Source organism: Hakea prostrata, chromosome 1 (genome assembly GCF_041222555.1).
Source record: "Hakea prostrata isolate BN-2017 chromosome 1, UWA_Hpros_2, whole genome shotgun sequence".
Classification (NCBI taxonomy): domain Eukaryota; kingdom Viridiplantae; phylum Streptophyta; class Magnoliopsida; order Proteales; family Proteaceae; genus Hakea; species Hakea prostrata.
The window spans coordinates 49,564,338-49,592,316 of NC_142600.1; the positions used below are offsets into that span (position 1 = coordinate 49,564,338).

Sequence of the window (27,979 nt, forward strand, 5' to 3'; positions counted from 1 at the left end):
CCTAACCTGATAAGAGGAAGGAAAATCAAAATCTTGGATGGCTGAAAGAAGGGTTTCCTCATTGTAAATGGAGGGAACAGAGCCAGGTCCACCATCGGACCTGGAAGTTTGAGGTTGCCTAGAAGACTCGGCAATCTTGGAAGATCCAGACTCGAGGAGGGCAGAAGGAGTTTCGGTTTTTCTCTCTAAACCTTTTTGAGAAACTTCAACGAAACTCGCGCCGAGGACAGCTTAGGGTTTTGTTATCACTATCCGACTGTTCGGAAGGAGGAGAAGCAAAAGCTTCATTACCACTACTATTACCAACACTGGGTACCGAGAAGACCTATTATCCGCCATTACTTGTTTCAAGAACTACAAAAAGAAAAAGACCAAGAAACTTACCGATTCAAGGAGGCAAAAGCTTGAGAGCAAGAAGGCGCGAAGCAGACAACAAAGGTTCAAATTCCGGACAGGAAGAATGAAACCTACGAAGACAACGAACCGCTTTTAAAACACCCGCACGAGTGTTCGGGAATCTGAATGATAGAGATTGATTCAAAATCGACGATTGAGATTGAAAGACGTTTTGAAAGTTTGAACTCACGAATCCGAAACAGGCGTTCAGAAACCGTTGTTTGGATTACGTGAGCCACGACAGATCGACTGCAAGGAGACACGTGGCCTTACCCTCACAACGCTCGAGGAAAAGTGACCACCGCATTAAATGTGATATGACATTTAATGGAACACGCAGAGACTATCGCCTGACGAAGAACCCAATTAAAAACCAAGCCCTCGGGATCGACCAAATGCTTGGTCTGGGGGGCTCGTGATATGGAGAAATTATGATCAGACTGGGTTCATATCTGGTCCGACCCTCGACCCCGGTCGAGACAGAGGAAACCGACTCGCTCCCGAGCGAACCGGATCCAGAAGATGGCTTGCTGAGGAAGAAAACTTATTCAGCTACAAGCATGCCTTAATCCTACTTATGGATTAGGTTAATTACCCTAATGATGGCAGACTCGAATTGACGGCTGCGGCTAATCATTATCGAAGGGATAATCATCACATAACCTAAAGGTTATCTCAAGAGTCCTCTACTAGTCCAAACTAGTAGAAGGCTATTGCTCAACGGATCTAATTGTTAAGATCCAACGACTACCTAAAGAAGGCTTAAGTGCATCCAACAAAGGAGATTCGAAGGTACACTCTATATAAAGTATAAACCTCATTACCATACGAGGTGAGGGGATCGAAGACACACACAACTGAGACTCAGGCTCAAATTGAGATACATACTGATAGACGTAAACTATCAGCGGCTGACGATCTAGATCATATTTCCCAGTTCTTTATTCCTTAGCTCTGTGCCTCTAGCAAAGCCGTTTGTGATTAAGTTCATCAACTGACTTAGCTTTCGGAGGTGGACTCCCGACCCCCGCGGTCGGGCTACATCTGACGCTTTCGTTTTGCAGGTCATCACGAGGAGATCTAAGGGCTGAGCAGATTCATGGACGCATCAAAGTGTTAGAATGTAAATCAGTACATGTGGCGTGATCCGAAACATCCGATTGTTGGCTGCAACCGTTATCCCAATAAATGCACAACTTTTTCCTCTTTGGTTCTGCACAGCTTCGAAAAAGCCGCAATAATCGCGAAAACAAAAGATGGGAAGAAGCCTCCATTACTAGTTTCTTACTAAAATTCGTTGTACGCCCATTGTGGAAGAAAAATCCATTTCGCTAGAAAACAATGCCATGCCAATTAGATGGTTGCTTTGCATATTGAACACGTGACAAATAAAAATTGGAACTAATGGAGCCCTCTCCGTTTGTCGGCATTCCAACTATTGTCGGGCACGCGAGCGCATATCTAGTGTTCACATGGAATTCTGTGGAGTCCATCCTTGATGGATTTCAATAGATTCTATTTCGACGATATAGAAGAACTCTTAATTGATTCCTTTGGTGCGTTCACATTCATGTACTCTCTCACCCTTGGCGAAATATCATATGTTAATTAACGTTGCCATAACAATACAAACAATGGAGTACGATAAATTTCTCTATCCTCAATGCTTCAACTATTATTTAAAAAAAATACCTACTATAGCATCTAATCTGACGTATGACTCTGTAATGATAATATTTGTAAGTCATTTTAAGGTAGTTAATGAATTTTAATATTTATTTATTTAAAAAAAAAACATTTCCGTCTGATTCCCGGCAGAGAAGACCGACTCACGAACGTTTCCCATACTCCATGTACTAGCTACATGGCACCAACAAGTCCACGTGGGCCCACTCTTCCCCAGCCGAGATGCCGAACCGAAGCCAAGAAACGAAGAAACTTCTATTTTGGGTGCCCCTGGGGTCCGAGTCTTACCCACTAAGTTTGCTACGTGTGGGTCCCATCTTATCTGCAAATCAACGGTCATCTAGTCAACGTGAAATTATCTAATTATAAGTACGAAAAGTTCGAAAACGAAAGGCAAACAGTTTCTCATTATTTCTGACCCCATTCGATTTCGAAATCTCTGTATGAGTCAGAGACTTCTTCTTCTTCTTGGCTTTTTTCGGTTTTTTCTGTCTCACTGTTTTCCTTCTCTTTCCTCTCGTAACATCTGAACTCAGTAGAGATGACGGAGTTGATCGAATTACCGACTCGATTGGCGATTCTTCCCTTCAGGAACAAAGTGTTGTTACCTGGAGCAATTATTCGAATTCGATGCACTTCACCTACCAGGTAATCTTCATTATCCATTTGTTAATTCGATGACGAATGTTTCGAACTCTTCGTTAAATTTTAGTTCCATTTTTTTCTTCGGGAAGTTTTAATTTTTAATGGAGAGTTTGCAGATAAGATTTTGATGATATTTCTAACTTGCATGGTATTTGGTTTGCTTGAGAATTTTGCTTTCATTGTTGTGAAACTTAATTAGCTTGTACATGAACGTCGGACGACGTCAATTTTTCCTAGTTCTCCAACTTGAAGCTCGTACTGTTTTGTTTAGGATATGTTCCGCTGTTGTTTGGATCATCAATAGCATACTTACTGATATGGTGTTGGACTTCTGTAGTGTGAAATTGGTGGAGCAAGAGCTATGGCAGAAAGAAGAAAAAGGATTAATTGGTGTCTTGCCTGTTCGAGATGCTGCCGAGTCAACGTCAGTGGGTTCTGCGTTATCTCCAGGTGAGCGTGACTGCTCTTTCATTTTATTTTATTTTGTTTTATTTTATTTTATTTTATTTCTGAAGAATGATTAGGGGTTGCAAAATCAAAGAATCTATGACTGAAATGAAGGAACCACTCAAACTTTGAAGGGTTGGATACTGAAACTGCGGAGCAAAGTTCAAAAGGTTGTGTTTCAACATCTGACTCTCAGAGGGTGGATGGAATAAATCAGCAGGAGCTAATTCAGTGGCATAAAAGGTATATACTAATTGGTTGCCTTATTGGGCGCTTCACCGCGCATATTTGTGCTTTATCACTCGTAGCTGTATTTACCTAGTCTTTCCTTTCCACTTTAGTACATGAATTGAAAAACAACTTGGAATAGGCAGATGGTTGATTCGAGCTAAAATCTGCCAGCACTGTTTCTGATGAATGCCAATTTCCTAACCCGTTTGAGAATTAGCCTTGAATGCATTATGATATTTTTAACCTTTTTCCCTCTTTTAGTCCATGAAGTAGTCCAGAGTAGTGAAACTTACCTCTTGCAGAAGATTTTTGAACAAAAAAATTTCAGGATATCCAGATGCTGCTTCTGTCTGATTCCAACCTTCAATTATTTTAGTCAATTTGAACTGATTCCAAACAGATTCATATATCGGCTTTGATGGAAGCCAATTCCAGTTTGTTAAGTAGTGAAACAGCCATTTATCTTCAAAAGAACTTAAATGTGTGTGCTTTTTCAGGGAGCTCTTGTATTTTCATTTCTCAATGAATTTATTGTTTGTGAAAAAACTTGTGCAACTTTTAGCTAATGTTGATTCCCAAACCCATTTTTGGAATGCAATTAGATATTTTTGGACAGTTCTTAGCAGAAAACCAATGTAACTTACCTCATGTAGCTAGATCTACAACTAAACTTTTCTATATTCTGATAATGTAATTCAGGACATTAATGTATCTTTATATGGAGTCAATTGATTAATCATTTAACATTGAATTTCAGGGGAGTTGCTGCTAGAGCTCTGCATCTGTCAAGAGGAGTGGAAAAACCAAGTGGCAGGGTTACATACATTGTTGTACTTGAGGGTTTATGCAGGTTCAGCGTACAAGAACTTAGTACAAAAGGAACCTATTATGTTGCTCGGATATCTTGTCTAGACATGACCAAGGCTGGTTAGTAGTCTTTTCTGCTCTCTGTGTCTCTCACAAAGATATCCTTAACTAAGATATAAATGTAGTTTCTTGTACACAAAACTTTATCCACTGAGTCCAAGATATCCTGGAAGTTTTTCTATTTGGAAGGATGTAAGTATTTTTGTACTCCCAAGATCGAGAAAGAATCTCTTCATGTTCCATAAAGTGATCCTATGATTGGACTGATGCAGGGGAAACGTAGAGGCTAGGGATCCTACAAGGGCTGGGTATGTGTACTCTAGGTGGGTGCAAGTCCTAATGGGAAACTCTGAAAGAGAGGGGATCGCAGCAGCAAATAAATGATCACTTGCAACGATAAAATAGAGTAATATTCAATAACCACCTTAACTAGCATGCAAGACTAAGGCAACACTCCATGGGAACACATGGGGAGGGGATCATGGCAACACCTAGTTGAGTGCAAATTTAGCAGAAGTCCCAAAGGTACAGATGCTGTCGTAGTCCAGAAGATCCTAGAACTAATGGCAAAATTCAGCAAATAACAGTGCCAAAGCCTGAAAGGATCCTAGAATTTAATGCAAATGGATTTACTGCACGAAGAGAGAGAAACGAGCAGACTCAAGGTAGAAAAATCAAATGTCTGAACAGCTGCAAGTGTAAGTTACCTTATCAAAACAAGGGCAGGGGTAATTAACAAAACGTAAAAATATAAGTACCTGCAGTTCCTGGGTATGGCTGCAAAACATCAGTTAGAAAGATAAAGAAAAAAACCTGTTACAATGACTTGGGGGTTTTGGCTGTGAGTAGGAAATTAGAAAGAAAAAAAATGCAGCAGGGTATTGTTGAACTGGAAAATAATGGGAAAAAAGTGGCAGCAAGGAGCTGTTGTACAGAATGCAGGGAAGGTTCTTGTCGGGAAAAGGGTAGGGAAAATAAGAAAAGAAAGGGAACAGAGGAGGGCTGTCTACGGGGAGATGAAAAGAAAGAAAAGCAAAAAAGGGAGAAGAGGAGTGGGGGGCAGTAAAGACTGCCGGACAGAATCAGAGAATGGTTAGGGTTTAGAAGAGAGAGAAAGGAGGAAGAAGAGGTTTCACCATGAATGTGTGTGTGAGAGAGGACTGATGTCAGGAGAGAGAAGGTTTGTTGTGCAGAAAAAATTTCTAAAATTTTCATTCCATAAAAATCCAATCTATCGTGAATACATTTCTATTATAAAGAAAATTATTTCTTATCCCTCGGTCAAAGATTGATCTTCACAAAGCTTTTGACTCCATTTGTTGGGATCTCATCCTCAACATCATCCTATCCCTTATGGGATTCCCTCCCTCCTTTGTCCATTAGGTCGAAGTTTGCATATCTACCTTGTCCTTCTTTATCCTCAGTAACCTGGCGGGTTTCTTTTTTCTTCTCTTTTTGGCATTTGTCAAGCTGCCCCCTTTCCTTATTGTCACGACCCCGGTTTTCACAGGCTTGGTGGGGCCCACAATATGGACATTCAACTAGGGCACGTGATAGTTCCTCTCTTTATCAACCTGTTTATAACCACTATAAACAATGTTAGACTAAACATTTTCATGGACTAAGACAGATAACATGTTTGACAGTTTGACTCATAAACATATGTATACAGTCCAAAGTCCTATTATGTTTACATTGGATCTTTCAACAGTATCTAATTAAGTACATACAATCTCAAAGGAATATATACATCCATAGTCCAGTTAAACAAACATTAGTTGCAACAAAAAAGAAAGTGAGTTTCCATCTTCAACTTTAAAGGCGTTATTGGGTAGCAACACCCTTGCCCTTGTCATGTATCTGAGGACCTGTCAACATTTACAATAGTGAGCTTGGCGGCCCAGTAAGCAATATAGACAACCATGTAAGTAAGTCAGACAATTCATCATGCATCCATTATCACATCAAAATCATATAGCATTATGCATTATGCATTCCAATTTTCTTTTTCTTTATTTAACCAGACTTAAGCGCTACCTGTAGAGAGGACACCATCAGTCTAAACCACACAAGTGGCATCAGTCTCAGTCTTAGCCTTAGAGGTTCTCATTAAGAGATTCTCTTTTCAGTCTTTTGGCACAAGGTCAGGTGTTCTCTACAGGAGACCATCATCAGTCGAGTCTATCTTCCCACTTTTCAGCCTTGCTTCATGCCCTCCCATTTGGGTACACTAAGTACCAGGACTTATAGAAGCCGCTTCATGCCCTCCCATTTGGGTACGTAAAGTACCAGGACTTACATAAGCCATTAACATTTTATTTCTTTTTCTTTTACTCTTTTTATATTCAATTTTAGTATTGCATTACTATGTTCTGTCCATTTCAGTGTAGCTTTTGCATTTCAATCATCACTTAGTCTTATCTGAATAAGACTAGACACAATTCATATATCCAATCATTTAAATATGAGAACATGAAAATTGTAAATTTAACAAGCATAAGCATCATTTCAAATTCATAATTCAACATCTCAAGAATACTATCGGCATTTCAATTTAAGCAATTCAATAAAGTCTTTAAGCTGTCATCCGATCCCATGTATTTCTATTCCATTCACAAAGCAATATATTATGCATTTCCATAAATTGTATAAGTGGATAAATAAAATAAATTTTATATTAACCTGTGAATGCGGTTGTCTACTAAGTGGAATCACCCACTTATATACATGGGTTGGTCGATATCACTTACCTGTTCATGTTCCATGTTTGTCTCTCGATCTTGCCTTAGTTTAAAAGTCTATCCTCTTTCCTATATTCTGAATAATTATTGGCTATTTTCGAGTACGCGGGAGTCAACAGGGTTTCCCCTTTATTTTCTCTCTTCCTTTCTCTCTCCTTACTCTCTACTCTCCACGTTCTCTCCACTTCCCTTTCTCTTCTCTCTCTTCTCTCTCCTCCTTAATTCTTCTACATGTTCTGTTCTTCTATTTCTCTTTTCTATCTGTTCTCTCCATTCTTTCTCTTTTCTATCTTCAGTGTACCCACATATGATACCACCAAAATAATAATATAAGTGAGGATACTTTTTTTTTTTGGATGATTAAATAATTCATTACCAAAGAGAAATATACAGTAGCGCAAACAACAAGCAACTGACAAGCCAGATATAGCAAGAAAATGCCTCAACTAACAAGCAGCCTAAGAGGCATTGAGCCAAGCAAGAATTTAAGGGCAATAATAATAGCAAACTTGTTACTTAGCACAAGAGATCCAAAGCCATATTTGCACATGGACCAACTAGCAACAATTAAAGCAAAGAGGCCTAAGGACAAATGAAGAGGCAATGAGCCAAGCAAAAATTTAAGGGCAAACTTGATACATAGCACAAGAGATCCATAGCCATATTGCTGCAGCAGTATCACAATTGCAAGGGCAGGTAGCAGCACAAGAAAGAGATAAAGAACTAAGAACAGATTAGACTCCAAAATAATTTGAGAGTTCAAAATCGATAGCCTTCATGGTTTTCCCCCAAAGCCAGAAAAGCTGTCAATGGCTAAACTCATGAGTATTTGAAGCCAATCCCAGAAACAGGAAGGAAAAAGAAGGAGAAACAAAGGGAGAAAAGGGCTGGGAACAAATCAGGGTTGGAAAGAATCCGTAGAGTTCAACAATGATGGCCCTCATGGCTTCCCCCAAAGCTAGCGAGACAATCAAAGGCAAGAATCCTCGACGAACAAATTGTAACCATGAAATAGGAAGGTACGCGGGCAAGAGAAGGAGAAAGAAACAACTGGATTAGAGAAGATTCGGAGAAAGCAGCTATAATGGCCCTCACGGCTTCCCCTGATGCCAGAGAAGCCATTAAAGACAAGAACCCTCGACGAAGAAACTGAAACCCGAAATAGAAAGGGGAGCGGGAAAGAGAAGGAGAGAAGATGAAGGAGATGAGACCATAATTGGGAATGAAAAAGAACTTGAGAGATCCGCAACAGTGGCTCTCAACGCTTTCCCCCTAAGCTAGAGAGACCATTGAAGACAGAAATTAACAGGCATCCATAGACAAAACCCGGACGGCCAATCTTCCTTTTTTTTTTTTTTTTCTGGCCAAAGAGGAAACCTCAACGATGAAAAGCCGAACTCAAACAAAAAGGGAGAGAGGAGAAGAAATAGAGAGTGGAAAAGAGTTTGGATAAAAGATTGAACCCGATTTGGAGAGAATAGCGAAGGTGCACCTCAAGACTTCCCCCCGAAGCCTAAGGAGCAAAAGAGACTGGAACCCTCAACAAACATAGATGAACCTGAAATGGACTCAGCCACGCTTTCTTTTCTTCTATGTCAACCCTTGTGTAAATTAGAAATAATAAATCCTGAACATATAATAGATACAATACAAGCTAAATATACTGTCAAGGATAGTGATGAATTTAAGATGCATATGGCGGAACTTATAAAATACAAATTAGTAAGAAAATCAAATTCTAGACATTCTAGTGCCGCATTTATAGTCAGCAAGCGTTCTGAACAAATTAGAGGAAAAACTAGAATGGTTATAAATTATAAGAGATTAAATGACAATACATATGAAGATGCTTATAAAATTCCAGATAGAGAACATCTTCTTAGATATAAAATATTTAGTAAATTTGACTGCAAATTTGGATTCCATCAAATTAAAATGCATCCAGAATCTGTTGGATGGACTGCATTCACCACAATTAAAGGACATTACGAATGGTTGTTAATGCCATTTGGACTTAAGAATGCTCCTTCTTGTTGGGTTTGGGTGTCTTGTATTCTGTGGGTCCATGTAATTATGGTTTTGGTTGTATTTGTAATTGAAACAGGGTTTGGGTCAATTACTAATACTGGGGTAAAATTGTAATTACATTGGGATTAGGGTTTTAGGTTTCCCTATAAATAGTCTCTGTGGGATAACCTATTGGCATCAATCTCTGTAGGAGATTGGGGATACAGGGATTGAGAAACCCATCTTGAGGATAAGGATGGGGCAAACAAAGGGTAGCACTTTGTGGGTGTGAGGTTTTTCCTGAAAATAGTGAAACTCCTTTTCTCTCTGGTGGATGTAGGCATGGTTTTACCGAACCACGTTAAATCCCTCTTGTATGTTTTGCTTGTGTTTTTCTCTGTTCGTGGTTGTGCATCCATTATCCCTACCACTTTTGTTATACATATATATACACACACACACACACATACATACATACACACATACATACATACATACAATATATATATAACTTAATAGTGGGCTTCTTTATGGGCTTGTGGGCCTGCTTTATTATCTTACCTCCAGCCCACTTTGAGGTGTGAATATTAATACCTTCGGACGCAGAAAATTATGCTGATCATTTCCTTGTTTTCAATTCAATCTAATTCTACCGTTGTGGGACCCACAAGTGATGTCGGATCTCGACCAAAATATCAATTAGAATCTAGTTCCATTTAAGCTATCATGTAATTACACTCAAACCATTTGATTAAACCATCAAACCAACCATCATGATCCTTTAATAATCTTAAAGACTGAAACATTCACACACAATTATAAAATAATAATATAAAAAGATGTGGGGCATCACACTCATCTTTGTTCTCTTGCCCTCAAAAGTCCTCATCGGAATTATTATCTAATAAAAAATTGACCAACATCTCATCCACTCTATCCCAAAATGAAAATCCTTTAATCTCAACCACCTTGCTTTTGCTGATGATTTTATGATTTTCTCCAAGGCTTCTCATTCCTCGTTTCTTTTAAGCTATCTTCCCTCTACCTCGTCGAGTCCCTCTTTGGGCTTTGGGCGAACCTTGAGAAATCCCTCTTGTTCTTGGTAGAAGTCTCTAAGACTACTAAGTCCTCTCTTCACCGCCTCACGGGTTTCTCCCTTGCTTGCCCAAATTGTACTCTTTTGGGGAGCCATTGCCTCCTTTTGGCCTTGTTCCAGATGCTTTTGCGGCTTCTGCAAGGATTTGACTTGGTTTTCCAGCTCCTTCTTGAGATCTTCTATTTGTGACACGACCGAAAAATGATTTTTGGTGCCATGATTGCTCATCTTTGGTCCTCAAGAGATGGACTTCCAACTTTAGGTCTATCGACTAGAATTGGAAAGTCATTTGTTTTGATGTCTTTGCCAGGATTCAAATGCTTCCGTGCCCCCCTTGTGTTGGACACCCCAAGGAACAGACTAATTGTTGTCACCAAGGGTCTTGGTTCTACTTTTCTGCCGCCTAGTTGGTTGTAATTCCCCCTTCCTTTTTCTCCCTCTTCTTTCCTTGTACATTCTTTCCTCTTCTCCTTTTGGGGTTTTGTTAACGAATATCCTTTTTCATCCAAAAATAGAAAATTCTTTTTTTGGGTACATTTTATAAGAAGATTCAAAAAAAGAAAAAGACAAAGTTTGAAACCTTAAAGGGCCTCCTTTAATATTCTAATAATAAGGTCAAAACCGGAAGTCCACAAAAATGCGCTTAAGTGAAACAACCCATGGGGCTGATTATAACCCATGGATTGGCTCAAAGCCCATTTAACATTAAATAAACCAAATAACAACCAAATGAACCAAACAAAACCCAAATAAAAATCAAGAAAGAAAAATCCAAATAGAAGACACATAACCAATAAAAGCAACTAAGCTGCACTATGGGCGATGCTCCCCATCAAACCAATGGAACCTGACAATTTGATAGCTTCTAAACATGTGTCCATCAATGTAGGTGCTGCAGTGGGTTGATCGCCACATTGATGGAGTTGATGAACTTAAAACTGTAGCTCCGTAAGAATGTTGGGGAAGTTCCAAAAGAATGATGTCCTCGACAACTCTCCCCAACTTGGAAGGATTCCCTTCTGGTGAATAAAGACTTTGGAAGTACTCACGCATGTGCGGGTTAGGCCGTTGTAGCTCTCAACAGTGTCCAAGTGCAGTCAACTTCAGCAAAGGTGGTAATGGGGAAGAGGGAGGGGGTTTGAGCAACAGAGTCATCAAGAACGAAAGGAAGGTTATCAAGATCATTTGGATAAAATGAGGCAACAGTGGGGGTACCATAGTAGGGAACAAAATCCTCTATTAGTAATTCCCATGTTAGCTAGTAGATCAAGGAAATAAGCGTTAGCACCTGTCAGAAGCAGACTTTAAAATGGAACAGAATCTAGAATGGAGAAAGAAGTGAAGAAGTGAATGAATTGGCAGAGATAGGATAACTCCCTGTAATTTTGGATTGTTCTCCTAGAATTGTAGGCCAATTATGTGTAGGCTGCAATTACAATATACTAGGACATAATATTCGGTCCACTAAGACAAAAACAAATATTACTAGGGATCAAGATAGAATATTTAATCTAATATTTTGTTTACAAAAAATAGGAAGCAATAGAAAAGAAAATGTCAGAAAATAGAAACTGCAGCACCAAAACAGAAACTATAGAAGGCAGCACCAAAATAGAAACTATAGAAGATCCGGATCTCCAATCCAATAGAAGCTGTATCCATATCTCATGCAAATCTTAACACTCCCTCTGAAGCTGGAGCATATAAATCTCAATAATATGAATATATATTAAAATTTTCATCAATCTTGAGCATAAACTGACCCCAAGAGAACTTCACCAGGCAACAATCTTCATGTTGACCGAACCATCAAACAATGAGAACAATAGGCTGTATTGAAGATGAACTATATCCATAAGTATAGTAGCTTTAGTGGCACTATCCAAATAATGCCACTAGTAGGAAGGAATCTCCACACAATAAGATAAAATGTGTAACCTGAAATTGAATATAAACTCTTCGCAATAAGACAAGTAGTAGGTAAAAGTATTGGTAGGTAAAAGGCAACATGGGTTGTGTGTTACTGTGGACTAAGTAGGTAGATGAAGGCAGTATTAGTTACTATGGACCAGGTAGGTAAAGGACAGTATGGGTTACTGTAGACCAAGTAGGTAAACGGTATAGAATACCATCTTAGGAGGATAAAATCTTTAGAAATAATATTGTTTAACAAATCTTGAGTATATATAGAATAAGTCTCCAATCTCCCGCTCACATGTAGCATTACATGTGGACTAGACAAAGTAATAACGAAAAATAACACCATTAATTATCAATGCACCTTTCACGATAGAAATAATGGCCGCACAAGTGCCAATCTTCAAAAAGTTAGTATGGGTTAATGAAGACTGAGTAGATAGGTAAAGGTAGTATGAGTTACTGTGGTCGAGGTAGGTAAAAGGAATAGAATACCATCTTAGGAGGATTAAAATCTTTAGAAATAATACTCTTCAACTAATCTTGAGTAGATATAGAATAAGTCTCCAATCTCCCCCTCAACTGTAGTATTACACATAGACTACACAAAATAATAACCAAAAATGGCACCCGACTAGATTCTTGTAATTCCAATGCACCTTTCACGATAGGAATAATGGCCACACAAGTGCCAATCTCCAAAAAGTTGGATTTCCAAGTGATGAAATAGGAGTCCATCAAATAAAATGTTTAGCATAGAAGCCCAATGGCAGTTCTATAAACTTTAACCACAAAGAGGGATCCACCATGTAAAATAATCCCAATGGCAATTTTGTATATTCTGACTGCAAAGAGGTATCCACCATGCAAATTAAGCTCAATGGCAATTTCATAAATTCTGGCAAAAAAGGGATCCATCATGCAAATGAGCCGAATGGCAATTCTGTAAATTTCTTTTTCTTGTCTGCAAATAAAGAATAACCAACATAAAAAGGAAGCTGAATAAAGAGGGACAATTAGCATGACATAAGCGGTGACCAAGTCATGATAAATATATTAAATAAATAAAGAAAGAGAACTAATGCTGGAAATAAAGGCAATGGGTGGAGTATTAGTAATGGAAAAGCAAATTTAGGATGTAACTATAAATAAGAAAACCAAATAAAGCGAAAGAATATGATGGGACACGAGGGAATACTGGATAATGGAAGCATTATTTATGGAAGTCAAGTAAAGAGAAGCTGAAATAAAAAATAGCATGCAAGTAATGTGATATTCTTCAACCCTCAATTAGGAAAGCAAACAAACTGCCGAAGAAAAAAGGGAAAAACAAAGTAGAGATTTTTGAAGGAAAATAGAAAAATAGAAGGTGACTTTTAGCCTTGTGTTTTAGGTGGTGACTTTCAACCTTAGTTACCAAAAGCTAGGGAAGGAAGCAACAATACTTTGGTCTTGCAACAAGCAATTCTCAATATTTTGAGAAACAAGAAAATAACCTGATGCAACCAGTTATGAACTAGAAGTTGAACCCAAAAATCCCTGAAAAATAGTCTCTGCCAGAAGAAAAGAGGGCAATAGGATGTGGTTACCAAACCACTAGAAATTTCCTGGATTGTGATTTGAGTGCCCTTCTAAATAGATACAATAATTCCTGAAAGTTGTAGCAGCATCAACATTGATTGTAGAATGAGAAGGAGCATATCAATCTTAACCCAAATGGGTGTGTGTGTGTGTGTGGGGGGGGGGGGAGTCAAGTGTCACGGACATATTTAGATCAATAAGAAACATATCACCCTGGGTCTCCAGCAGTAGGAATGGTAGATGACTTCATATGTGTGGTTGGGAAGTTACTACCATATGATTATAGCAGCTACATACGGCTGTGCACTGGTAAGAAGAAAACAAGAGATTGAAAAGATTTGACTGGAGGTGAGAGAAGAGGAAGTAACCGTTAACCTAATCACAGTGACTCTGATACCATGTCTGAAACCAGACTCTAAAAGTCAAACCAAAATCTAGAATGAAGAAAGAAGAAAGAAGCAAAGAAGAAGAATGAACCAGCTGAGATAGGATAACTCTCTGTAATTCTGGATAGATTTCCCAGAATTGCAGACCATTTTCTCTATAGGCTGCAATTACAATATACTAGGATGGAATATTCCGTCCAATAAACTATAATCAAATATTACAAGGGATCAAGATAGAATATTTGGTCCAATATTCTGTTCACAAAAAATCGAAACAATAGAAGGCAGCACCAAAAGAGAAACAATAGAAGGCAGCACCAAAATAGAAACTATAGAAGATCCAGCTCTCCAATCCAAGATAAGCTGTATCCATATCTCACGCAAATATTAATAGCACCTATTCTTTTTAGAACCTTGAATGGACTTGCACTATGAGCATGTAGTTTATTCCCTTTAATGAAACGTCGCAATCCAATCCTAACCATCACTGTATCTCCTTGTTGAAATTCTTGTAGTCGCCATTGAACATTAGCTCCTGACTTATATTGATCTTTAATCAGTGCTATCTACTGTCTTATGTGTGCATGTAAATCAAATATATACTGCACAACAAACTTGGCTAATGAGGAAGTCCTAGAGGTGGACATGGTTGGAATAAGGTCTATGGGTGCCCTGGGTTGGTATCCTAAACAAACCTCAGAAGATGGTAGACCAGCGGTTTGGTACATAGATCTGTTAAAGGCAAACTTAGTTTGGGCAAGGACATGGTCCCAACAGGTAAGGTACTCTATGAGGCAATGTAACAAATTCCCTAGACTCCTATTGACAACCTCAGTCTTAGGGTGGCAAGACATGGTGATGTAATCCCAGAATCAGGGACCTTGTGTACAAGTTGCAGCAGCTAATTGGAAGGTTTAGGGTTTTGGCTAGGGCTGGTAGTTGGTCTAGGGTTGCTGATTTGGTGCTTTAGTGATGCTAATAAGGGTTAATTCAGGGCTAAGATGTGTCTGGGAAGTTGGGACAGATATAGATAAGTTTCAGAAAAATCTGGAAATTCAAATTTTCTGCAACTTTCTATGGAGAAGATGAGTTGCAGAAAAATTTCAGGTTAGGATTAATGGTTTAAAGGGGCTGAGGGCTTGGGGAATGTAATCCTAAGCTTGGTGCGATTCTAGGGAAGGGTTTTGGGGGTCTAAGGGATTTAGGGTTTTTAATAGACTATTGCTATTGCTTGTGCAGAACAAGGGAGGGAAAAGGGGGACTTGCGGACTCTAGGGAATATTAGGGTTAGGGAATTGGGAAGGGAGAGGTTTCAAGGTCTGAAACTAAGAGGGAGGGGCTGGGATGGCTGCGGGCAGAAGGGAGAGTGAAAGGCTAGGGGAGGGGCTTAGTACTTGTTGGAAGACGACCTGTAGGAACTTCATTCTTGTGAACAGTGAATGAAGGTCTTGAAGTTGAAGAAACAACACCTAAACCAGATGCAGGTTCTCCTTCCAGGATATCCACAACTTTACCAGACTGTTTTCTCAAAACTCTTTTTCATTGAATCAACTCTAAAGGAAAACTTACACTAGAAAGGTTATTTATAGCCTGAACAAAAGACTCAGACTCCTACTGGGTTACCCTGACTACTAGGGCCCCACCACAACTTGAATTGGACTCTCACAAGGTATCTAATTACTACACAATCTTAGCCCCTGGATCTGAGATCACACTTAAGTTACCTAATACTAATTAGATAGCAGACATACTGGACTCCAAAAGGAAATAAAAGTTTCCTAATTTAAGTTATCCTTAAAATAGGACCTCTAAAAAGGAAACATTGCTTTACAACCCTATGACTCTCTTCAAAATAAACTAAACTATTGGACTTTGGTCTTCAATATAGCTCGATCCAGGGGTAAGAATTGACCATTCTACCCTTGGGATGGATTCGGCCTCCCTGGCTCATAGCTTGGCTTGGTTCCTTTTTTTTTTTTTTTTTTGGGTGGGGGGGGGGGTGTTCCATCCCTGGATACATCACAGTGTCCCAATAGGTAACGTACTACTATGAGGCAATATAACAAATTCCCTAGACTCCTATAGACAACCTCAATCTTAGGTGGAAATAGAGGAGAAATGAAGCTTAGTACTCATCATCCTCCATAGAGTCTGCCAAAAGTGATTGGTAAACTTAACATCCCTATCTGTGGTATTACTATTACTATAAAAGCATGAACTCAAGGAACATTACTACATTTCTATTTACTTAAATATCCTTATCCATTCAATCGATTAGATCTTTTAGTCATCAGTATTAGTAAATGATATCCAAAACTATAATTCCCCATTCATAAGTATAATAATAGTTATTACTAATGGATAACATTAATTGAAATGTAATAATTACTATTGATTGGCCATATTACCTAAAATACCCTCAGATTATAATACTGGGTGATTGGTGTGTGGCAAATCTTTCATCGGACCAATTTGTCCTATTTATAACCTACAAAATCACCTACATGCTCACTACAATTAGTGAACTTTATTGTTTATAAGGACAATTTTGTTCATTTATTGAGTGGATTTGTAGCTGATCTTTCATTGGACCAAATCAAATTAAGACCCTAATTTTGCTTAACATATGAAATTAAAAATTCTGTAATGACTTGAGGAAGAAAAAAGTCCAGCGATTGGACTCTTCACTCTTGGACAGGCAAGGTTTATCTCTTACTCCCACCTCCTATTGTACAAAATCCAAAACACCCTTCCCTGTTCCAATCCAAAGATCAGATGTATTGGTTTAGGATGTTTTGCCTTCACCTTGGGTGAGAGAAACTCCATAAGTTTCTCAGACCCTCTCTCCCATTTGGCAAGTCATCAGTCTAAAGTTTTTTTCCCTGCAGACATATGCTGACCCTAACATAACAGGAAGTTTTCATTAAGAAAGCAGCCACTTTTTTAGAAAATTAAACACTGACATAATATACGCAATTATTATGGCTAATCTATGTCAGGGTTCTTTTTCATATTTGAGGAATAGTGCATTAGATACACTATCAATTTTTGTTCAGGCAGATATTCTTGGGCAAATTGGCTATGATCAATGTCTTAAATAGGTAATAAATTGTAAAAGTGGTGAAAGTAGTCTATTGGAAAGCTTAAGAATCTACAATCCATCTCTTTGTCAAAATAGTTAACATATTTCTCCTATGTCGGACTTATGGGCTTTTGAACATCCTTATTAAGGCAAGTTTGGTAGTCCAGTTTTCATCCTTCCACGTGTCAAATGAGTTGTCATGGGTGAAGCACTTCTTAGGTGGGTCTTCAATAAGGTCATCTAGATCATGTTCAATTGGTCTCTGAATGCGGTTGCCTACTTTACATCATCTAAATTTTATATAAATGGTCTTGTACCAACTATTAATCCTGCAGCAAGTAAGGATTATTTTCTCTTGAGTTGTATTGCTCAACTTGTGGAAAATCTGATGGACTGGAAGAAATACCATATGGGATACTGCAATGAATATTCCCACCATTTTTTCTGAGTTTCTGAATACAATATCCTTAAGGGATAACTGCAACGAATATTCTCCTCCATTTTCTCTGAGCTTCTGAAAACAATATCCTTAAATGGAATGCTAAATGTTGACTGCTAGATTAAAGTTGTTGCATGTAAAAATGCTGAGGCACATTTCATTTTTTTCTTAACTAGAATTGGAGCAAGTTGTCCAAGATCCAGATCTGAAATCCCTATCTCGACGATTCAAAGCTACTGCAATGGAGCTTATCTCTGTTCTTGAACAGGTAAATATCAAATGTTTCATTTGCTATTCTGGAGGCATTTAGAAGGTTAAAAACTAAATGAATCATGGAATTCCTAAGAGTATATCTTCTTTAAACTTTGATGCATTTGTGCTGTCTCAAGCTTACTCAAGTTGAGCATTTGCTTTTTCTTTTGGGATTATGATCCACTCCAGAGCATTGGCTAGATTAATTTGCTGTGCTTTCTCGTTTCTACAGAAGTTTATTTGATGAAGTTTACTTTTTTACTAAATAATTGTTTAAATAAATTCTGAAATTGGAAATTTGAGGTTTTATGAACCATTGTATTCAGCTGTGTATTGATCTGGCTCTATCTGGATTCAACTGTGCAAGATATAGTAATGTACAGGTGTCCCCATTTGGAAGAACAAATTAATCTAAATACCATTCCGAGTCCCATTGTGGGGGGAAAATCTTAGTAACTAATATGTCGTCATTATGAAAGGTTGCTTCTTCATTCTTTGCAAATAAGCTATTATGTAACTTAATTAGATTTTAGGCATTGCCCTAAGTTATTTCTTCTTAGTCCCAGTGATGTAGGTTGGACTCGACTAGCCAAATCGCTTTGTCAAAGTTTTTTTTTGGATGATTAAATAATTAAATTAAATGCAAGAAATAGAGAAAGTACAATGGGAGGAAACAGGGGGGGAGACTAGCCTTCAAGCAGGAGGCCGAAAAGATGAGCTAAGATCCTAGGTAACAACAATGAGCCTGTTCCTTGGGGTATCAGTAACTTGGGGGTGGGGGATAGAAGTAAGCCTAGAAGAAACTTCATGATATATGGCATTCCAAATCAAGTCCAGGGAACAAGATTTTGACTTCCATCTCCTAAGATTGTGCTCCCACCACAGGTGGTGGACAGTGGCACTGAAGACTAGCTTCCCAATCTAATCGCAAATAGAGGAACCTGAGAAATTTCTCAAAACCGAAAATCAATCTCGAGCAAAACCAAAGGAGAGTCTTGAATAGGGTCATATCAAAGCAAGGGCTCTTCCCTAGAGGGAATTAGAGAAGGGACAAGTAAAGAAAAGATGGTCGAGGTCCCCTCAACCATTCCAACACAAGATACTGTTATGGTTAACTAGAATGTGGCGGCTAATAAGAAAGGATTGGGTATGAAGGGCAAGGTTAAGGTTTCTCCACATGGTGAGAGCGTGACGGGGGATGTGGCCTTTGAACCAAACAAGGGAAGGCCAGGGGGCCGGGGGGGTAGGGGGAGCGAAGTTGGTTCCAAGCAGAAGAAGTGGAGAAATGATTAGAAGAAGAGGGGAGCCAAACAATGAGGTCATGGGGAGGTCATGGAGAGAGGGGGGGGGGAGAGAATCCCAAACTTGTGTGAGATTGGGTGGGAGAGAGGCCCCCAAGAATTGTTAGTAATGAAAGTGGAAATAGGGGCAACTTTAGGATACGGGTCTTATAAACAGCACGGGGGCTAAGGAGAGTTAGGGTGAAGGAAATGGGAGGATTTTTGACCCTTCCAAAGGAAAGCAATGGAGAGGGCTTCAATGATATGGATAATGGATGAGGGGAGGGAGAAAATGCCCCACTAGTAGAGGTAGGAAGATTGGAGGACATATTTGATTAGCACCGCTTGCCCAACAAATGAAAGTAGCTTGTCCTTCCAAAGTTGGAGCTTCTTGCAAATGAGATCAAGCATTGGGGTACAGTGGTGGCTGGTAAGTCTACCAAGGATGAGCGGGAGACCAAGGTAAATGACAGGTAAGGAACTAGGCTTGAGCCTTGAAGCCTTGGAGCTGAAGAAGGGACGAGCCCAGCAAATTCGAAACTCTAGAGAGGAAGAAAGTAGACTTATCAAGGTAAACCTGGAGGCCATTCAGGGATTCAAAAAGGGTGAGAGAGGAAAGGATGGAAGAGCCAGAGGAGTGGCCAGCTTTAGAGAATATCATAAGGTCATCTGCAAAAGTAAGGTGAGTGAGTTTGAGGGATTTACATTTAGGGATAGGGGAAATAAGAAGTTGGTCAATTTTAGATTGGAGAATGCGGAGAGAGCTTCCAAGGTTAAGGAGAAGAGATGGGGGAAAGAGGGCATCTTTGACGAATACTGACATGAGAGGAGAAATAGCTGGCAGGAGAGCCATTAGTGATGATGGAGAAATGAGGAGTGGAGATGCAAGTCATAATCCAATGGATGAAGGAGGGAGGGAAGCCTATAGAAGAAAGGACATCATTAATAAAGTCCCAACGAATAGATTCAAAAGCTTTATGAAGGTCCACCTTTATAAGGGCAGTGGGGGAATGGCAAGCTCTATCAAAGCCTCTACAATTTTTGCACAGAGAAGGATGTTATCCGCAATGCTACAGCCATAAATGAAAGCAGATTGGTTAGCACTCACAAGGGAGGGCATGACTACCTTAAGCCTATTCACAAGGATCTTAGAGATGAACTTATAGAGAAGGTTATAGAGAGAGATGGGATGGAAATCCGAGAGAGAAGAGGCTCCAGGTTTCTTGGGATGAAGCAGAGAAAAGTTCGGTTAATGGAAGACAGTTGGGAAGGGTTAAAGAAGAAACTACGGGTAGCACAAACAAGGTCATCCTCAATAAATTCCCAAGTGGCCAGAAAGAAACCCATACTGAAGCCATTTGGTCCCGGAGCCTTGTTGGATTTATGGAAGCGGATGGCAGAGTGGATCTCATGAGTGGTAGGGATGGAACACAAGGAAGCTAGAGAAGCAGGATCATCGAATTTATTGATAAGTCCTGGGGGGGAGGGGGTGCGATCTAGGAGGGAAAAAGGGGGGGGGGAGAAGGTCAGAGAAATAGGAGACAACTTCTGCCTTATTACTCGAGGGTTGGAGATCCAAGAGCATTGCTAGCGAGGAGCAGGGGAGAGTTAAAATTGTGGCAGACTTTTAGAGAGTGGTGAAAGAATGCAGAGTTAAGAGTCCCCAAGCTTAAGCCACTTGATTCTAGCTTTTTGGAGGAAGAAATTCTACTCAAGGGAGACAAGGGTAGAGAGCTCAGAGGAGAGATCCTTCTCTCTTTCATCTAGGGAAGGGTTGAGGGGGTCAACCTGGAGAAGAGACTGGGCCCGCAAAAGATCGGAATGACAAGAAACTAGTGATGCCGATGGAGGAGTTCCAGGATTGAAGAGCTTCCTTAGTGTTTCAAAGTTTGCAGGCAAAGGCAATGAGGGGGAGAGAGTGGCAGTGGACAAGTTTGGTCCAAGCATCTTTGACTGTGGGAAGAAAGGAAGGGTGGGAGGACCATATATGGAAGAACTTAAAAGGTTTAGAGCCAAAAGAGGAGGGGGTGAGGATATGGAGGAGACAAGGGGAATGGTCGGAGAGACCAGAGGGGAGAAGGAGGCATAAGAAGCAGAGGGAAATAGGAGAGCCATGATTCATTAACAAAGAGCGATCAAGCTTCAAAGCGATCCTATCAGGGCCAACTCTACGGTTATGCCAAGTAAGAAGGTGGCCTAACCAACGGAGATCAGTGAGGCTAGAGTCTTCAACACAGGAATTAAATGCCTCAACTGCTAAAAGTTTGGGGGGGGGGCATCCACCAACACGCTCGTGGGAGAAGCTCACAATGTTAAAGTCACCCTCGATACCCCAAGGGTGGCCCGAAGAGGAGGAACAAATAGAATGGAGATTGTTCCAAAGCGCGGCACGGTGAGAAGCACAGTTGAAACCGTAGACAATAGTGAGAAAGAAGGGGGGAATCGAAGAGTTAGGGGAGAGACGGAGATGCATGAATTGGGGGGAGGAATCAAGGAGACAATTTTGGAATTTAGATGGGTCCCAAAGAATCTATATGCGACCATTGGGAGAATTTGAGTTAGAGAGAAAAGACCAAGAGGGGGCAATTGAAGAGGCGATCCGATGGGCATTATCACTATGGAGATGAATCTCAAGGAGAGCATAGAAAGAGGCTTGTGATTCACAAAGGGCATTTTTGACTTCCTAATGTTTTGCAAGGGAATTGATTCCCCTAGCATTCCAAATAACAATATCAGACATTAATAAGAAGGGGGGTAGGGCAACAACATTAATGCAACAAGGGGGTAGGGGCAACCAGTTGAACTACTAAAGATTGGGGGGAGGGGGTCTCACACGATTGGGCTTCCGAATGGGTGGGGGATTCCAAAGGGGAAGGTGTTTCAAATATGTTTGGGTCAATAGATGAACCCAAGTAAGGTGTTGATGGGTTAGGGGGAATGGATTGGTCCAAATGGGAAGGGCTTAGGAGGGGCTAAAATAAGTTAGGATGGGCTGTTGGAATGTTTAGAGGCCTTAAAGGGGCTATAACAAGATGTATTGAGGTGGGCTATGGGTTTAATGGGAAGATGGTGGGTTGGCCCAGAAGGGTGGGAGGGAGAAGGCCCTTTCACGTGTAGGAGGGATGCAAAGAGGGTTTGGGCTGAAAAGACAGAGGGATTAAATGGTTTTAGGCAAGGGGTGGACACCACCATAGCGTTGGGGAGGGGTAATAAAGGGTTTTCGGGAGGGGTAAGTGAGGGGAGGTGATAAAAACGAAGCAAGGAGAGGGTAATCAGGTTGGTAGGTGGTATCTTCCTGAGGATGGGGCTGAAGGGAAAGTTGTAGAGGAGCAGCAGGACTATCGATTCCCAGGTTAGCATCGCGAGAGTAAGGTTAAGCTGGAGAGGTAGAGGGGAGAGAAGGAGGTACCTGCAACGACTGGTAGGAGCTAGATGGATTGTTGGGCATTGTGGTAGGGACGACAATTTGATTAGGAGTAGGAGCTTCAACAACAGAAGGCAGGATGGTAGGTTGCTGTAGCGGCATAGGTGCAGAGGTTGCAGTCGAAGCTTTCTTTCATCTTCTTTTCCTCAGATAAGTTTTTCCAACAGGAACTACCGGCGGAGTTTTGGCAGAGATGTTGACAGGAGTCGAAATCTTTTCTAGGGCGTTAATGGTGTTTGGAGGAGCAGGTACATCTTCAGGAGGCATTTGGTTTTTAATAGAAGGTGGAGAAACAACAGCAGTGGAGCTTGAACAATCAGCCATGGCAGAGGAGCAGAGATTTGATTTATGGCCAAAGGAGGAGCATCGGTCATAGCGAATGGGAACCCAGTCTATGACCATAATTTGAATCATACTTAAGGCCATTGTCATCTTCAATCGAGGGGGGTGGGGGAGGGGTTTTGTAGCAGGGAACTCAACACGAATTCTCGCATAAGATAGACGGTCCATTTTGATAGTTTTTGCATCTGTGTGAAAAGGTCTCCCAATAACAGGCCCAATGCAACTCAGGCAATCAGCGATCCAAAATTCAAGTGGGAGGCTAGGGAGATTGATCCACAGGGGAAGGGAGCTGAAGTCGACCCTGCAGAGCGGCATCGAAGGTTCCAAGGTTTGATGAAAATTGGGGACTTTCTGACAAACCATGGGGAGCCCTTTATGGCACGGGACATGCAAGCAAGGGAAGAGAACTTGAACAGGAAGATACCAGCATCCAACTAGTAAGTTTTCAGGAGACCTTGAGCAAGCCATTGTTTAGAGAGGCTCTGAGAATGCCCTTCCCCCTAGGGGGGGCAGGGCCAAGGAATTGGCCAAAAATGGCAAATTTCCAGCGGAGAATGCCATCTTCCATAGAAGAGGAAGGGCGATGAGAAATGGGAGCTGGGCTATCAGAGATGGGAGGGATGAAGGTAAGGTTTAAGTCAGAAACAGAGGGGTCAGGGGGGATGAATAAAGAGTTCCAGGGTCGGGCTTGGGTTTGAGGAGGTGAGGAAGCAAGGGGTAGAGGTGGGTTCAAAGGGGAGGTAGTTAGAGTTAGAGGAGGTGGGTCACCGGAAGGGGCGGAGGAGGACATCCAGGGCTCAGGTGAAGAAAGTTTTCTCCACCTTGCCAGACTTTTCTTTGTCTAAGTTGACAACTGATAATGCTTAAAAAGTGAGCCCTATCAACTAGTAAATTGAAAAAAGGAAAAGAAAAATCCTTAAATAAGAATCATGATTGGCCCATATCTTAGGTAGCAGCAAAGACTGTAGTTTTTACTTGATCTAACATGATGATGGTATACTTAACAAGCAAATCGACAACAGTATAATATTTGATGGGAACCTATATATTCAAAATTATAATGCTTTGGGCCTTCAACTTGTTGTTAGTTGTTACCATAGCTTTGTTCCGTCCCAAGGTTTCTACCGCCTTGAGAAGATCAAAATTTCAACCAAACCTGGTACAAGATTGTGCCAGATTTGGGTGGAAGGTTTCAGTGTTTTTATCTGGCTTTTGTTAAACAGCCTATTTTAAGGCCAATAAACATGTTGAACAATATTAAGTAGGAGTTACCCTTATCTTTGACCCTTTTTTACTGTTTTTTGGGCGTCAAGCTAGGAGTTGTAGGTTAGCCTTGACACTTATTTGGTTCCAGATTTTATTTTTATAATTTAAGTTAGATATTGGACAGATCTGATCTGATATGTTTCCAGATATGTAATCAGTTTAGGAAACTTCTCCTAAACTGAAGCTCTTCCATTGTTAATATATTCTATACTTTTTTTTGTTGGGGGGGGGGGGGGGGGGGGGAACTTGATTCTGCAGCTCCTTTTCTCCTCTTCACTTCTTCTCCATTCTCTTTTCTCTCATCATATCTTCTTTGGTTTACAATTTTCAGATTTTGTGTAACAAAGCACATTTCTATACTTTATTTTTGGATGAATAAATAATATAACAACTAAAAAAACAGCAAGAGCACAAATACATTGTTAATTGTTAATATATTCTATTTTTTTTTTTGGGGGGGTGGGGGGGGGGGAACTTGATTCTGCAGCTCCTTTTCTCCTCCTCACTTCTTCTCCATTCTCTTTTCTCTCATCATATCTTCTTTGGTTTTACAATTTTCAGTTTTTGTGTAACAAGCACATTTCTATAGTTTTTTTTTGGAAGAATAAATAATATAACATCTGAAAAAACAGCAAGAGCGAAAATACAAATAGAGGGGAAAGAGAGAAGAGGGGGGGGGGGGAGACCAGTCAATGATGGGACTGGCCTATTTCTTGGAGAGTCAACAACATTGGGGTGGGGAAGAGAGCGAAGTTTCGAAAAAACATCAAAATTGATGGCATTCCAAATCAAATCTCGGGATTGGGATTTGGAAGTCCATCTTCTCATGTTACGCTCCCACCAAAGATGGTGGACGGTGGCAGCAAAGACAAGCTTACCCACATGGTCGCAAATAGTAGTACCGGGCCTACCGGCATAGTTTCTTAGGATCTAGTTCCAATCTTGGGCAAAGCCAAAAGAACGACGTGATCGGGGCCAAATGGAAGCCAGGGCTAGGGTCCAAACAGAGCAAGATAGCGGGCAATAGAAAAATAGGTGGTCAAGGTCCTTTGAACTATTCCAACAAAAGGTATAGTTGGGATGGACAGGGATATGGCGGCTAAAGAGGAATGTTTGGGTAGGGAGAGCGAGGTTGAGGGCTCTCCAAAGGGTAAGAGAGTGGCGAGGGATGTGGCCTTTGAACCAGACAAGGGGGACCTAGGGGATAAGGGGGGATGGGATTCTGAGGAGATTCTAAGCTGAGGTAGTAGTAAAGGATGTGGTGTGGGAAGGAAGCCAAATAATGCGGTCATCATTATGGGAAGAAGGGGGGGGGGAGGGAATGCCAAACCTGTGTGAGACAAGGGTGGGGGGGGGGGACCAAGAGCCATTAGAGATAAAGGAGGAGAGGGTGGTGGATTTTGGGATACGGGAGTCATAGACAGTTCCACGGCCTAGGAGAGTGTACAAAATACCCATCGGATGCCAGGGATCAAGCCAAAAGAAAGTGGAGGTACCAGAAGAAATGCCGACAGAGATGTTGGAAATAGCACAGCCACGGAGGAGAAGCTTTCTCCAGATCCAAGAGGGGTTGGAGGGGAGCAGGGCAATCCAGATGGAGTCAGATTTTAAGGAGATAGGAATAGACCCAGGATATCCAAATGAAATCATGTTTGGAGGCAATCTTCCAGATGAGTTTCATGAGGCAAGCCAAATTTATATAAGGAATTTGGCGGATTCCAAGACCCCCTTCAGATTTGGGGCGGCAAATGGACTTCCAGCAAATAGGGTTGGAGGGGAGCAGGACACATTTCTATAGTTAGTTTAACTGAAAAACACTACACAAATTTTTTCTTTTTGATTCACACATGCTCAGTTGCATGCAGACAGAACTGAATGCTGTATTTTCACAAATCTAAACATGCTTGAAGTATGGATTAACATAAACAAGAAGCAATTCAATTAATAATCAAGAAAAGCATAGAGACTTTATTAAGATATGCGTAGCAAACTGTTGAAAGAAACGATTGTAGTAGAATGGCTTATTGATCCATGATCTCAAGCCCTTTATTTATAATAAAATGGAAAGTAGACTATTACAAGGAATAGAAGTTTACATGAATGCAAACTTTAATTTAACTCCTATACAAACTCTTATTAGACTCCTAATAGAATCCAACACTCCCCCTCAAGTTGAGGCATGGATATCACACATGTCCAACTTGACCAAAAAAGTATAAAACATTTGTCCAGGTAAACATCTGCAATTTGATCTTCAAACTTATAGATCACGTTTGCCTTATAGACTTCCATTTGATTTGTCCTCATCTTTACTGCAACTTTATGTCTCCAAGGAAGAACGCCCAAGTAAAAAAGTAGAATCTTCAAATGTTGAGAAGACTAAATTTCTGCACAAATCTGAGGGAAAATATATTTTTGGGGTAACAATAGCTAGGGTAAAACAACCAAAGTGAAAGTTTTGATTTGTAGCAATGTTAGATCTTTAAAGGGAAAGTTTGCCAAGGGACAATCTCCAAAGGTAGGGGAAAATTTGTCAAGATAAGTGACAATCTCCAAAGGTAATAGAGATCAAGTTCTGCAAAGGTCAAACGACAAGTCTTTTGCAAGGTTAGATCTCTGAAGGGAAGATGTCAAGTTAAGGGGCAAATCTCCAGGGTTAACAGAGATCAAGTTCTGCACAGTCAAAAAGATAGCTCTATAGCAATGTTAGATCTCCAAAGTGGAAGATTGCGAAGGTAAGGGACAAACTTTCAAAGGTAACAAAGATCAAATTCTCCATAAGGAAGTCTACATGAAAGGCTTTGAATTGTAGACATCTTCAATCTCCCCCTCACGTGTAGCGTTACACGTGGGAAGATAATAATAAAGGAAATTCCAATGGGGAAACTTGGAAAGGAAGAAATTGTAATGGTAAGATAAAAGTATCAGGAAAACAAATCTAGAGAAAATGACAAAATTTGAAAGGGGGCTGACCGAGCCTACGGTGCCACTGATGAAGGTCTGATATTACCGAATGGACCGGATTAAAGATGTAGTCAAAGCAGAAGTAGATCCTCCAATCGGCTTGAGCAAATAAAGTCCATTTACCACGACCAATCTCCTTCCCCAGATCCTGAAGTAGCTAGGTAGGAGTTGGTAAGGGTAGTAGAGGAAGCAGTGGTCGAGGCTGTACCGGCAGTAGAAGACTGCATAATACGTCGTAGAGTAGCGAACTCCTCCTTCGAAAAACCAACGTCTGCAGAGGGTGTGGTGGAAACTATATCAGAAAGATTAGCCTTTTGTTTTCCCTTTCTTTGTGCTCTTTTTGCTCAAAATCAGCCGGCTTCCCATGCAATTTCCAACAATTTTCCTTGGTATGATATGGTTTGTGATAGTGCTCACACTTAACAATCTCCTTAGCCGGATCAGATTTAGTGCGAACAGACTGTAAAACTGATTTCTTCATAATAGGAGTATGAAACATGACTAATCGACGACTTTCCTCACACTGAACAAGAGCATAAGACTGTTCTAGTGTAGGAAAGGGAGAACGACTTAAGACTTGCACTCTGATCTGATCGTACTCCACGTTCAAACTTGCCAAGAAGTCATATACTCGAATCTTATCAATGTACTTCTTATATGTCGCCACATCATCTGGATTAGTGGGGTGATAATCCCCATAATGATCCAACTCTTGCCAAAGAGATCGCAACTCAGCATAATAGTGGGCCACAGTTAATTCCTTTTGGGTAGTCTCATGAAGCTTCTTTCGTAGCTCATAAACCTGTGCATCATTCCCCAACTGTCCATATGTTTCAGTAGTTACCTTCCAGATTTGGGCTGTAGTATCAAGTAATAGGTAACCCCGGGCAATATTTGGATGCATGGAATTCAAAAGGAATGACATAATAA

At 40.4% G+C, this 27,979-nt stretch overlaps 1 protein-coding gene across 2 annotated transcripts in view; it reads left to right on the top strand.

Annotated features, from left to right (window-relative positions):
* The first annotated feature begins 2,494 nt into the window (after positions 1–2,494).
* The window catches only part of LOC149029093 (lon protease homolog 2, peroxisomal-like), a 57,520-nt gene continuing 32,035 nt past the window's right edge, over positions 2,495–27,979 (top strand). For both annotated transcript variants that reach the window (XM_089140357.1, XM_089140363.1), the window contains exons 1-5: positions 2,495–2,730; positions 3,065–3,177; positions 3,309–3,417; positions 4,163–4,332; positions 17,698–17,789. In XM_089140357.1, coding sequence (XP_088996483.1) covers positions 2,624–2,730; positions 3,065–3,177; positions 3,309–3,417; positions 4,163–4,332; positions 17,698–17,789 — 591 coding nt within the window. In that variant the 5' untranslated portion in view covers positions 2,495–2,623. The remainder of the gene's footprint in view (positions 2,731–3,064; positions 3,178–3,308; positions 3,418–4,162; positions 4,333–17,697; positions 17,790–27,979) is intronic.